At 38.4% G+C, this 14,416-nt stretch overlaps 1 protein-coding gene across 1 annotated transcript; it reads left to right on the top strand.

Annotated features, from left to right (window-relative positions):
* Window positions 1–340: 340 nt before the first annotated feature.
* On the top strand, window positions 341–13,336 carry LOC311298896 (uncharacterized protein; the record flags this gene model as incomplete). The annotated part of the gene is made up of 2 exons (XM_084422221.1): window positions 341–392; window positions 12,312–13,336. Exon 2 carries the CDS (start codon window positions 12,323–12,325, stop codon window positions 13,334–13,336), a length of 1,014 nt encoding a protein of 337 aa, XP_084278347.1. The 5' UTR covers window positions 341–392; window positions 12,312–12,322.
* Between the last annotated feature and the right edge of the window lie 1,080 nt (window positions 13,337–14,416).

Raw genomic sequence — 14,416 nt, 5'->3', positions numbered from 1 at the left:
TATTTTGATCTAATCCACTTTCCCCATCCACTGGGCTTTACACACACACACACACACACACACACACACACACACACATATATATATAGTGAATTCTTGGCTGCTTAAATTGTCTACTTATGATATATTTTACAGTCTCTTGCTTGAAATGAAATTTAAAACATTGTATTGTGAACAAACAGAATGGCTGCCAAAAATTGATGAAATTAGAATTAATTAATACTAGAAAAAACAGTAGCCAATTGCAGGGACTAGTCTAATCGAGGCTTGTGTGTGTGTTTGTCCAGCCCTCTGAGGAGCTTTATATAAGACAGAAATCTGTCAGAGACACATCATCTCTCAGACTCGATCCAGGAGAAGCTGCACTTCAGACTCAGTCTACAGTCGACCAAGTAAGTATGTTTCTAACATTGAGCGTCTCTGAGCCCATATTTCATTTAAAGACCTGTATTCTATAGTCACAATTATTTTGTTATGCAGACATTTTAATAGTGCAAACTATTATGTAATATAGAGAAACTGAATATTTGGTAACGTTTTACAATACTGTTCCATCATTACTGAGTAGGCTATACAATATTAACACTCAAGTAACTACTATTAACTAACAAGAAACTCTAATTAAAGAATTAGTAAGTAATAGTGCTTGGTTGAAAGAGATAGTTCACTATTAGATAATCAGTAACTACTATTTTAATCATACCACTTAGAGGACTATATAATTAATTCTAAATTGAAGATCATAATAACCCACTAGTAATGACTCTAGTATTACAAAATCTGTCAGAAGGAATTACTATCTCACTACCTTACAAGAACCTCAAAAGCTTACAGTGACTTCAGTCATTACTAGAGAGTTATCATGTTTCTCACTTTAGAATACTGATCCAAATCATTAGAAATTCTACCGGAAAGACTCAGGAGGCAAGAGAACGTATGAATAAGATTTATTTAACAGTTGTATGCAAATTAGTATCGAATGGATAAAATGATAGAGTTCTTTGGCGTAATCCAAATCTGGAGGGTAGCAGATGCTTGCGGTTCCTGAAGATGAAGGGGCAGAGCCTAGCCCTAAAGAACTGAGAAAGGAAATTTGGTAACACTTTATAATAACTGCACGCTAGTAATCATTAGTTAAGCATTAGTTTATAACAGTTTATTCTTGATTTATAAAGCATTAATAGACATTAATAAGCAGTTTATAAATACAGCTATAAATGCTTTATTCTTGATTTATAAGCATATCTATAATGTGTTTAATAATTGTATTTTCATATTTTATTAATGATCAATTTATCATTTCTAAATAAAGTATCTAGCATCATTTACAAAGCAGTTATTTAGGAGCTGTCAGTGGTTCATAAGATCACTTAGAAAGTGCAAGTAAGTAAACACGTTTCGGCGGGACGTGACGCAGTGGGCGTGAAGCGCCCCCATTGGATCTGACGTCACGAAGGGCCTCTCTCGATAGGCTGCTGCAGTTGCCGCAGGGCAGCCAATAGGCATGCGAGCCATCTCGCCTATGTCTGCATTAGGGGTGTGCAAAGCAGCCGGTATTTGTATCTGTATTTGTATTTGTTGAGGGGGGAAAAGTATTTGTATTTGTATTTGTATTCGAGTAAATTTCAAAATAGGTGTAAAAATCCATTTTTTTTGCGTTACACTTCTAATTTACGTTATAGTGTAAGTATTCTTTAATTATATCCATTATAATAATTATGGATATGCAATATTGGTTGATGTTTTTCCATAAATCCAGCAATGAACATGTAACAAGGAACGTCATTGAAAAGAAAATAACATAACAGCCATTACCTACGTTAATGTTACTCTGTCAACAGCCTATTGTCTAAATTACCAAGCTAACAGAGCTACTAGTGTTGTCACGGTACCAAAATTTCAGTATTCGGTACCAATACCTGTGAAAATCCACGGTTCTCGGTAACAATTTCGGTAAAGCTTAATTTAGATTAAATTTACATATATTAAAGTTTATATCACGGTTACAAAGATGGAAACTGTAGTATTAAAAACACTACATTAATATTACATTTGTTAGATAACAATAGATAAAATGACCTAACAATAAACAATAGTTAGGCTATATACTGTCGCAATTATTCTCCTTGGGGTTCATTTAAAAATACATTTTTAAAATCAAAAGTTAACATTATTTATGTTAACATTATTTAATGCACAATGAATGAAGTGAACAAACATGACCAATCAAGTGTTTGTATTAAATAACATTCACAAACATTAATTAATGTTGTAAAAATATATTGTTCACTCAATGTGTTGATGTTAGATGCGCATTAAGTAATGTTAATGAATGGTATCTTATTGTAGTGTTACCAAACAGGAGATAAAACATGTTTTATTTGACTTGACTGTACTTATATTTAATCCAAAACTGCATTCATATTTAATTTTAAAAGAGCTTTTTAAACCTGCTAAGAGTTATCCAGCCAAGAATAAGCCTAGAACTGCTTTTCTGACGGACTGATATTAATGACAAAATGACGGCTTTTTTATTTCATTTCTCATCTCCATAAATATATCTAAAGCTAATGCAAGGGCTAGAAATCAATTAATTCTTTGCTGATACTTCGTAATCATGAAGAGCGCAGTTCGCACGCTTTCTCCTTTCCACAAGCGCTTGCCCTCCCGTGGCGTCTGTCGTTGCTATGCAGCGCGCCGCTCGCTTCTATTATAAGCGCGCTTGCCGCGCGCCTACATTTGAAATCTGCACGCGCAAAAAACACGCTATGTGAACTACCCCTTATGACAACGTGACATTAGCCTAATCCAAAATATTTCAGCCACCACATCAGCAGCACCGCCGGTCGCCATGTCTCATGAGGAAACGCAGCTTTTTGATATAAAGTTTTTCTTGTTCCCGAATACAAATATTTTTAAAAGTATTTGTTCGAAATAAGTATTCGTAAAAAACACATTATTTGTGCTTTCCGAATACCGTATTCGGGTTCGGCTCCACCCCTAGTCTGCATGCTGCCACAACGCGTTTTACATTATTTCAAAATTAAGGATAATTTTTGGCTTCAGTATCTCACGGAAAAGAGATTTTCCCCTAGCGTAAGATATTACACAGTACGAGAGACCTCTCGTAAGAGAACCATCTTCAACGCGGGACTTAATATTACGCAATGATTTTCACTCGCCTCTAGTTGTCCCTCTCAACAGCGCAGCAATACATTAAAATTATTTATTTGATTTATTTACCAGTTAATAGTATGCAACTGCAAAAAATAATCACATTATTCCACAATATTCAACACAATTTTACTGAAAAACCAAAAACTAAAAAATATATTATTTGAAAAGAATATCAATTTTACAGGGCCCCCTGCTGGCCCAGTGCGTTAATCTGTGCCTGTGTCAGCGTCTCAGGTGAGTTTGTGTGGCTTATAACGTTCATCTGTGCGCAGTGTGCAGCGTTTCACAAGATTTTTTAACACATTTGTAAATCTACGCCAACACAGGAGAATACATAGGCCTAAATGTATTTCTGAAATATATGTGAATCTGAAATGTATGCGAATTGCGAATATATCGCGATTTCAAAATGAAAGTGTAACCCTTGCATTGAGTTTGCATGTTTTGACGTGCACATGCTATTGCTCAAGAAATTACAGCAGCTGTTGCATCTCTATCGTACAGAAGAGACCAAATATTAAAGATTAAGTTGACATTTGAATTAAATTTTGTTTGGCCAGTATTAAACAAGGGTTTGATCATGCCTTAGTGTAACCAGGCCGTTGGCGCTCTCTGCGGGCATTTGTTTTTACGTAATGTACATAAGTTATGTTTATATTAGTTTATATAATTTATTTTACATGGTGTATTTTAACAGCGTTGTTCACGAAAACCCATATGATTACTTTGATACTTTATTTGAATAAATAATTATTCCTTGTTATTATATATTTAGGTAACACTTTACACTAAGGTTCATTAGTTAACATTATAATAATGCATTAACCAACATGAACTAACAATGAACAATACATTTGCAACTGTATTTATTAATCTTTGTTAATGTTTCATTGTTTGTTCATGTTAGTTCACACAATACATTAATGTTAACAAATACAACCTTTGATTTTAATAATGTATTAGTAAATGAAATGTTGAAATGAATATTAACTAAGAATAATAAATGCTGTAGAAGTATTGTTCATTCTTAGTATGTTAACTAAAGTAGTTAACAAATGTTAACTAATGAACCATAACGTAAAGTGTTAAGCTATTTGTATTTTAAGTCATATTTTTACATATTTTAAGCCAATTTTTTTTTATCCGATTACTGGATTAATCGATGGAATAATCAGTAGAATACTCGATTACTAAATTAATCGATAGCTATAGCCCTAATGAAGATGCACATCCCTCAGTCAATTATAACCATCAAGTATTGCTTTTATCATTTAAGAAAGTACACTGGCCTGGTTCTTAATTCCATCTACAACATGTTTGAAACTTGTTAAAAGTGATTATCATAATGATTTTCTGTGAGCACAAAAAATACTTTTAATATGTCCTACAAATACACACACAAATATCTATATACCCACTCATTGTTGCGAGTTTGGTTGCAAAAGTACAGCAAAACTGTGGTTGATGAATAATATTTCACAGCCCGTGAAAGTAAGCGGAGGAGATTGACTTATCAAACATGTACAAAACCTCCCCCCCCTCACTGATACTCATACACTCATACTGTAGCCTATATTTAGGCCTATGTTAAAATCATATTATTACAATACTTCAGACAATTTTAAGGGACGATGGAACAAACAAACAACTATCAATGCACAGAATGTGATATTGTCTCTTGTGCTATAGGCTAGTCTTGGGTGAGAACTCATACAGCGGCCTTGTTTAATGATATGACAACATACAAACAATCCCCACAATCAATAATATGGCCTTCATGCATCTACAGGATCATAAGATGAGTTGCCTCATTCATCCCTTACAGAGACTGGTTGTTGGGCTGAGTGAGTGACATGTCATTGAGGTTATGAAGTGGGCAACCTCTTTCAAAGGTTTCCTCCAGCTAGTTTATGGAGTGAACACTATTGGGAATCTGTGATAGAGATTTGACATTTCTCAGAAGTAAGGTCTTTAAACTCATTGCAGCCAAATGGCCCTATCATACACTGTGCATTATGCGGCGCCAGGCGCGACGCAAGTGTGTTTTGCTAGTTTCAGCCCGACGCAGTTTTCATTTTCACGTCCTGCGCCGCGTTGTTTAAATAAAGAATGCGTTTGCGCCCATCTGTGAGTGTTACACCCCTGAAAAAGGGGAGAAATAATCACAAGAGTGATATGGGTGTTTCCTCACTGAAAACTTTAGTGTTATCTTTTTGCAACAATACATTTTACAAATCAACAGATCTAGGGTAAGTGTACCCATTAAGCCCACCAAAATCTAAGTCTAGGTTTTTTTCATAGATATTGACATAGTTTATAAGAAAAATTATTTGTTAAAATGCAAGATTAATCTCTCATTTGAAATTGTATTAATTAGTTGATGAACATTTTCGAATATAAAATTAAGATAATTTAGGAATAAAGTCAGAAGTCTGGCATGGGCTTAATTGGTACTTTTGGCACCATTTAAGCCCGCATGTGTTCCAAATAAGCCCACATCATCACTGATTCACAAAATATAAAAAAATGTAATGATTTTAAAGAAGTAAAACATCAATATATTTATTTAGTGACAGGGAAGTATTAAAAAAAATCATTTTGCTAATGTTTGATTAGAGCCCTGGGTATGATGGGTTGGTGTTAGTGGCCGGTGGTCTGGAGCTTTAAGTCGGCTTGACTGGAGTTGTAGCTGGAGTCAAGCTGGAAGTTTGACCGGGTGTATCTCGGGAGCCAAGCCGAGTAAGGGCACCATACTCTGGGCTTAGGGGGGCCTCCTAGTGGGCACCCCACACAGGGAGTCTGGAGCCTTAAGCCGGCTTGGCTCCCGAGTTATGCCTGGTAAAAGGTGGAAGTTAAACATGGTGTATCTCGGGAAGGAAGCTGAGTTGGGGCTCCAGACTCTGGGGTTTCAGAGGGTCTCCTAGTGGGCCCCCCACACCGGGAGTATGCAGCCTTAGGTCGGCTTGACTCCGAGGACTGTGGGGAATATAGGGTCCCTCTGGGAGCTCTCCATGCCCGGAATATCAAGCCTTAACTCAGCTTGGCTCCCGAATTATGCCCAGTTATACATAAAGGACTTTAGGACAAAACGGGTTCTATCTCATTTGAATGAATGTGTGTAATTTGTGTGTAAGTAAGGTAAGGGTAAAAGGTTGGTAAGATAAAAGCACACAAAGACACGTTATCATTAAACACTTTCAGAAAATGAATCAGTTTGCAATTAGAGGGATTCCTCATTGAAACGCATAAGGTGGGCTTAAATGGCTCCACAGTGAGTAATGGTGAAAAAAGACAATGTTTTCCTTTAAAAATGTAAGATTTGTTTACAAATACATGCATGGAGCTTAAATATACTGTGGACTAAGTATCATAGTAATTTTCATTGTGCCCACATTGAAAAATGTTAAGTTTTTTTCATTCAAGGTTAGCTTGTGTTGGCTCTAGTTTGCATGCGTTTTGTGGCACTGTACCATTTAAGCCCATCTTTAAAAAAAGTTAATTTATAAAAGAAATCTTCTCTACAAAACAACTTATGATGTATTTATTAGTAAATTAATGTAAAATGAATCACAAAACATTTATTGTTTGCAGTTCACATGCTTAATTCTTTGGCAGTCTATCTTTCTGTAAGGCTAATGGTTTGACCTAGAGATTAGCTTTGAACGCAAGCTAATAAAACTCATCTTTCAATTTAAAAGAAAATGATATAAAATGATGAAGTACTATTTGTTCATACACAAAAAACAATACATTTATCTCTTATTTTACATAATATCAATGTAATTTCCAAAGAAATGGCTGAAAATTGCAGAAATGTGTTGATTTCTGAAGGGTCCAGAAACACCAAAGTTTTGGGGTGACTTTGTGTGAGGTCACCTGAGACAGCATGCACATGGGTGGGGCTAACTCAACATTGCCAAATGTGATTGGTATGCAATAAAAAATGTCAGGGAAGTAACAAATCACTGGATTGGTTAAAATAATAAGCAGCATAAAATATTATTTTCTCTTTTTTTTATTTGACTTCAGAGTTGAAAGTGGGCTTAAAGGGTACATGGGCTTAATGGGTACACTTACCCTACATCTTTTACAATAATACATTTGACAGATCTACAGCAAATAGTAGTTTTGTAGGGTATATGGCTTATTCAAATCACAACACCATAGGCCTACTCTATAATTCACTGGAACATATACTCATTTTGTCAATATAACTTTAGCTCAATAAACAATAACTACATTTACCAAACATATCAATAAAGTGCTTGAAAAACATTATACAAATAACACAGCAAAATAGATTATTAACTGCGTATCTGTTAATTCACAATTGACATAAAATGGCGGCTGCTCTCCTTACGAAGCTATTTTTCTCTGTAACCGAGCGGGGGCTCCGCTCACACACGCACATTTTAAACTTTGCCAACTTAACCCTCACTTACTCAAAATGTTACTAAAACACACCTTCAACACTCTTGACATGTGAACTCATTATTACATTTACTCAACACAGTTTTATATCTACAACGTACCTGAAAAGGGGGAGAAATAATCACAAGAGTGATATGGGTGTTTCCTCACTGAAAACTTTAGTGTTATGAGGAAAAGACCGCGATTTCCCCGGAGAAAAGGGTTGGAAGACAAAAGCAATCAATCACGGGCGCATAGATTAAGATCACTTTGGCGATCACAGATTAACACTTTTTACCCGTAAATTAGGCACTACAAAATGAAGTAATCAATGTAGCGTTTACATATTCCTCTTATAATTTTTACCCTTTGTACACATGTCAGATTTGAACTTTTAACAAAATTATATGAATTGTATAAATCCTTATTACTACGCATGAGCTTTTTAACCTTAAATATTTTAAGATACTCACATCCTATTAATTTAATAAAACCTTTTAACCCATACCAGTACAGTAAGTATTTTCTTTAACCTGTCACATGAGCCCATGAGCTGCTGGTCTGAAAACCTGGTGTGTTCAGGCGTGTTGCTATTTTGAGACAACTGAAATAGACTGCGCTTTTGACCAACTGAAACCTGGTCTAAAGTCACTGACCCAGTATTATTATTATTTTTTTTGTTATTTAAAGTGCACATTAATAATATACACCTGTAGGCAGGTGCACAACGCACGTACACTCTGCTTATTACACACAGAGGGATGACACAAACATGCCAAATATTAAAAATAAAAGGATTACGATGTTTGGCTTGTCCCGTAGATGGTATGCTCGCTAAATGTACAATACAACGAAGTGTATATAAGATCTACTTTTTGACTATAAAAATAGTACAAATAAAAGTTTACAGGAAATGTGTTTCGAGTTGCAAAAAACATATTATTCATAATCATATATTATTTATATCATGAAGTAAGTTTGATAATTATGACCTTTTTAATAATTTAACCACACTTTGAATACCAGGTTTTGTTTCAATTTATTTATATAGCGCTTTTCACAATTTTGCATGGTTGCAAAGCAGCTGTACATACATATAGAAAGTAGATACAAAAGTAAAGATACATAATTGACAAATAAAGTAAACAACATATAGTCAGTTTGAAATGGAGAACGAAATTCACGTATTTGATCAGAAGTTTAACTTTAATGGCCCGTTGCACTTTGAAAAGCCCTTTTGGCTGTCAAAATATTATGAATTATTAAAAAAACTATTAAAATGATCCTGACCAGTCCTCAAAAATTACACAAAAAGTTCACAAAAATTAATGCGTCACATTTAAATCTGCAGTGAAATACGAGACTGTCAAACCGCCAAATAATGTCTTTGCGGTTTACATCAGGAGCAGTTATGCAGTACATTGAGAGTTGAAGCACGCAGAGAAATGTTACAGATGGTTTTATTCCGTCCGCACGCACTAAAACACGGGCAGTTCTGCACATTCACATTCTTCCACCAACAAACGGAACTGTCTGTGTTTTAGTGCATGCACAAGAATAAAACTAATGTCGTGCCAGTTTATGTAATTGCTTCCTGCAGCGTTAATGAGAGATTGTAACAGGTAAAAGGGGAAAACATTCTGCAGATGATATTTAATGTTGTGTCTGCTGGCTTTATTTCTTCTACAGCTTCGTGTTTAACGCACTTTCATGTTCTATGCATGTCGTTTCATTTATTTTCATGCACCGCTTTCTGCACCTATTGAGACTTTTCTCAGTGGTCAGCAATCTTTAAATCCATATAATTTGTGAAGTCATTGCTGGAAAAATCTGTTTGCTTGTAGTAGTACTTGTAACAGATAGAAAGAACACAAAGTTACCCCGGTTTAATATGATGCATATCTGCAAGGTTGGTAAAATGAGTGCGTTTGTGTGGCAGTGACCCGGTTTCGAATCCACTCCGTAGTGTTTCCTACAGTCAATGTACACATATCTGTTCTGATAAGCGAGTTACTGGTATACTGGGGGTGTCTGTGGAATATCAGTAAAAGGCAAATTCCTAAGCTGTGCCACTATTTATAAAGATTAGTTTATTGTATTTGAAGCACACAGAAATGATGCCATTAGCACACTTCAAATTTACTTGAAATGCCATTACAATGTGTTTTAAAATCACTAAAAGTAAAGGATAGTATGACCTCAGTCTGTTATCAGTGTAATATTAATGAATGTTCAATACTCTTACAGTGTAATTGAATTGCAGTTGTAACATCACCAAAATACATTTGAAGTTTATGCTGAATGAATTCTGCATTTCAAAACTTAAATACAAGAGTAGATATCGTCTTGGTTACGTATGTAACCCTCATTCCCTGAAGGAGGGAACGGGAGACGTTACATCACCGTAGACGCCAATGTAGACGCCAACGTAAATGGGGTCGCTTTGAGAGACCAATCTACTTCATGTGTATTAAAATGAGCCAATGCAAATTGGCATGCGATAATTGCATCAGCTGCTGCCTTGCAGCGTTAGCACATAATGAGCAGCAGGCGCATCGTATATTTGTTTTACGCTGAGAAGCCAAGTCATGTTTGGCAATACAGCGATGGCAACCATAACGTAGCAACCGTAGCGACGAGATGTAACATCTCTCGTTCCCTACTTCAAGGTAATGAGGGTTACATACGTAACTGAGATGTTCCCTTTCAGTCGGTCACGTTAGACGTGCCGACATATTTGGGATCCCTATGGAAAACTTCACGGTTGCTGCCACCTCCAGCACCCTACGGGTAAGTCTCTCAGACCCCCAACTGACTGGGGCTGAAGGCCTGCGTAGAGGGAGTTCGAACTCCTGTTCCGTATAACCCACACAGTGGAACTCTTGGATAACACTGGGAAAGTGTGCCCTTCCAGAGGAGAGGAACGTTGCAGATCCCACATCCTGCCCGTAGGGAGGTATCATGTGGGAGTTACACATATGGACTGGCCGTTTAGGGGAAGAACAACGTATGGAATGTCACTGGGGTGACTCCAGCCTGAGTAGGGGGAGACTACACCGGACAGTGACGGCAGAGTGGACTCTGCTAAGGGAAAGACATGGATTCACTGCAGGGAGCCGTAGCATGGAAGAATACACACATGGGATCACTGCAGGGATTACAACATATGGGACCTAGCCTAGCACAGGATCTACCAATGCATACGAGTATTAGGCCTGGCGTCGGACGCTCCGCCAAGTCTGACTGCCAAGGGGTGTGGAGGAACTCGATAGGGTTCGCCTAAGCGGGGAACTCTACTGGAGCAAAGAGCACACATATCTGCTCCATGTGGAGGGGCGCAGCAAGCCAACACTAGAACGGGTACTTCTGTGTTACTGGACGACCAGGGTGGACATCACCTGGCCTGGGGCTTTAAAACACCATGCACAGCTTGCCATATTGGCGCCAAAATGCTTCCATACTGCAAAAAGTTCTTCACACACATCCAGGAAGGCATGGGGGCGGGGCAAGGCAATTACGCACCACACTGCGCCCCCAGCGTAACCCGGGAAAGCATGGCTGTCAAGTCTGAATCTGATTCAGCATGGGCACACACACTATTATAGTGGGAGTTCAGGATCATCTTCATTTCCAGAACGTAACAGCTCTCTTTCTGATGCAGCGATCGACATCTAATCCTCCCCTGGAGCCCCGCTAGGTCCATCATGAGAATGACCAGCAATCCCATGTAGAAGCTGCCAGGCATGCGAAACAGTGAATGTGGCCGTCAACAAGGATCTTTTGAAAAGTGGATCTATGTGACGCAGGAACCCTTACTAAGCGAAAACAAACAATAGTTTTTAATCCATTCATGCATCTCTCACTTACTGTATGCAATCTCACTGTTTGAAGCACCTGTCTAATTAAGCGAGGCTTCTTCTCATAGGACAAAGACATGCAGTCTCATGAATAATTATGGGACACTCATGAGTCATCGCCATACTATAGTACAAGAAAACTTCACATCTTGTGACGTTGACACAAAGACGAATTTAAACCCGGAAGTTGGAAATATCGCAAAAAGGTTTAAAGTTAACTAGTTCCCTTTCGTAAGTGTCATTTATGACACTTTGGGGAACGTCTCTGTGTGAACCGGTGCCTGAAACGCTTATCCAATCACGGCGATCCTATTTACCAACGACCTATGACGTCATAGCCTATGACGTCACTACTATTTCGAAGTATGGGGGACCTAGAGAACATGTCATCCACTTTTTTTGTCTTCAGTCAATCTGTTTTTTTGCTTTGTCATCAAGGTGTATGGGGTGTAGATTGATGTGGGAAAAAAGTAATTTAAAGTAGTTTAACACAAGACAGCAACATAAAAAATATGAAAAAAATGAAGTAGTTTAAATACTTTCACAAGGCACTGTATGTTTCGATCAAAAGATTGAGTACATGTATAGTCAAAATATAGCCTATTTTGACCTTTCTGTCAGTATAAGTCAAGCATACTTCAGTGCAATTTTATGTATATTCTGAGAAGTATACAAAAAGTTGACTCAAAGTATACATTTTTATTTATAGTTTAAAATAAGTATACTTGTGGCACACTTGAATAAACTTCTTTTTTGTAAGGGATATAAAGCTGTTTTGGTAACCAGTGAGCTCAATCTATAGAAGGACTAAAATAACAGCATTCATTTGGTGAGGAGATTGAATGTTTGGTTTATTCTGTGTTGCAGGTTCAGGCACGATGAACGGCATTATTCCCAAGAGCAAAGCAAAAGGCATTGACATCTGTGGAGCAGGCAAATACTATTATATAATACGCTCTGATCTCGGCTGCTTTATGAAGATAGGTAGTATCAATGGAGGTTCAGAAATCTCTATTTCCAGTCTGCACCCTGCCTGCAAAAATGGAGACCATTACCTTGGAGGTGAAGATAACATCTTTTACATCATCAAGGGCAATTACTACCGCAAAGTCACCAGCCTGGAGAAAGACAGCTGTGCTGAAGTTCACAGCCTTCATCCCAACTGCCAGGGAGGAGACCACTACTTCTCAGCCTTTGGCAAGTTTTACATCATCTTTCAAGAAAAGGGCACTTACCGAGAAACAACAAACATGAATCAAGACTCTGTAGAGTACAAGCTGCATCCCAACTGCAGAAACGGCCTCTATTACTGGGGCCTGCCAGACCACTGTTTCTTCCTAAAGCCAGTCTCAGATTGGGGAGTTGAGTACTACAGAGTTGACGACTTCAGCAAAGAAAAAAACCCTGGTGTCTTTTCTGTTCATCCTGATGTTGTTAACTTCCTTCCTGGTGGGCTGTCAGTACTTAAAGGCCCAGCCTTTGGCATTTGGGAGAATATTAAAACTGTAACTAATGACAGCAATACACCAGTGACATGGCAAAAGAAAATCAATAAAAAGATTGGATACGATAAGGAGAAGATGTCCCAGATCACAGACAACTGGAAAATAGCCAAGTCAGTCTCGACTGGAGATTTTATAGAGTTAATTGTGAAGTTGCAGTTCTCCTTTTCTTCAGAATATGGAGGTTTACACGTCAGCACTAAAACTGAAAGCTGGAATGAACTGACTGAAGTCGAAGAACAACTCACATTTGAGCTGAAGCCAAACGAGTCTTTATATCTGTGGCAGTACAAAATGGGTTTTGGTGAAAAACCAGTGTTGTTCTACCGTGATTTAAAGATTGCTAGTGATTCAAAGCCTCCAGCTGAAGTCCTGCAGCCACCTGCATAATCATGAAAACATACCAGGATGGTTTAACTCCAAGGATAACCAAGTGCTTCAGTTAAATACCTTAATTATAACTTCTCAAGCAATTATTTAGAAATTTGCATGCATTGCATAAAATGAAGCTGGAACCGTTTAATATTTATAGGAATTAGGAATTGTTTAATCTATATAAGATATTGTTTAATATGCATAAGATGCTGGAAAACCAGAGTTGCAAGACCTGCAGGAGGCGAGAGGCAGGATGTGGTTTTAACAACTGCAGGTGAAAGAACGGTTAAATGTATATTAAGCTTCTAGCGTAGGTGGCAAAATATATGTATATGAAAGCTTTAGCGTAAGTTCTGTTAGGAAGACTCAATCGTTACATCACTTATTACCCCCACATCTAACCATTCATGTGCTAATACTTGCAGTATAAAAGACTGGTACTTACACATGTCTGAGTTCGCAGATGCTGACGCTGCCAATTACCTCCATCCTCCCCACCTCCACCAGGATGGTCCCTTCCCCTCCATCCTCCCCACCTCCACCAAGATCATCCCTTCCCCTCCATCCTCCCCACCTCCACCAAGATCGTCCCTTCCCCTCCATCCTCCCCACCTCCACCAAGATCGTCCCTTCCCCTCCATCCTCCCCACCTCCAGCAGGATGGTCCCTTCCCCTCCATCCTCCCCACCTCCACCAGGATGGTCCCTTCCCCTCCATCCTCGCCACCTCCACCAGGATGGTCCCTTCCCCTCCATCCTCCCCACCTCCACCAAGATGGTCCCTTCCCCTCCATCCTCCCCACCAGGATGGTCCCTTCCCCTCCATTCTCCCCATCACCACCAGGATGGTCCCTTCCCCTCCATCCTCCCCATCACCACCAGGATGGTCCCTTCCCCTCCATCCTCCCCACCACCACCAGGATGGTCCCTTCCCATACCTCCCGGGGGTCGGCTGCGCCCCTGCCTTCTTCTTCAGGCAGGAAATGCAGTTTCCATTACCCTCAGATTGTACACTACGGACGGGGCCTACGCCAAAGAACTTTATAAATATTTGCTTGCTGTGCTGTCAATAAATATATGCTTTGTTATATAATTC

This window comes from Rutilus rutilus (assembly GCF_951802725.1).
Source record: "Rutilus rutilus genome assembly, chromosome: 10".
Classification (NCBI taxonomy): Eukaryota; Metazoa; Chordata; class Actinopteri; order Cypriniformes; family Leuciscidae; genus Rutilus; species Rutilus rutilus.
Note: the sequence above shows the minus strand (reverse complement) of the source record. Positions and strands in the feature narration are given on the sequence as shown.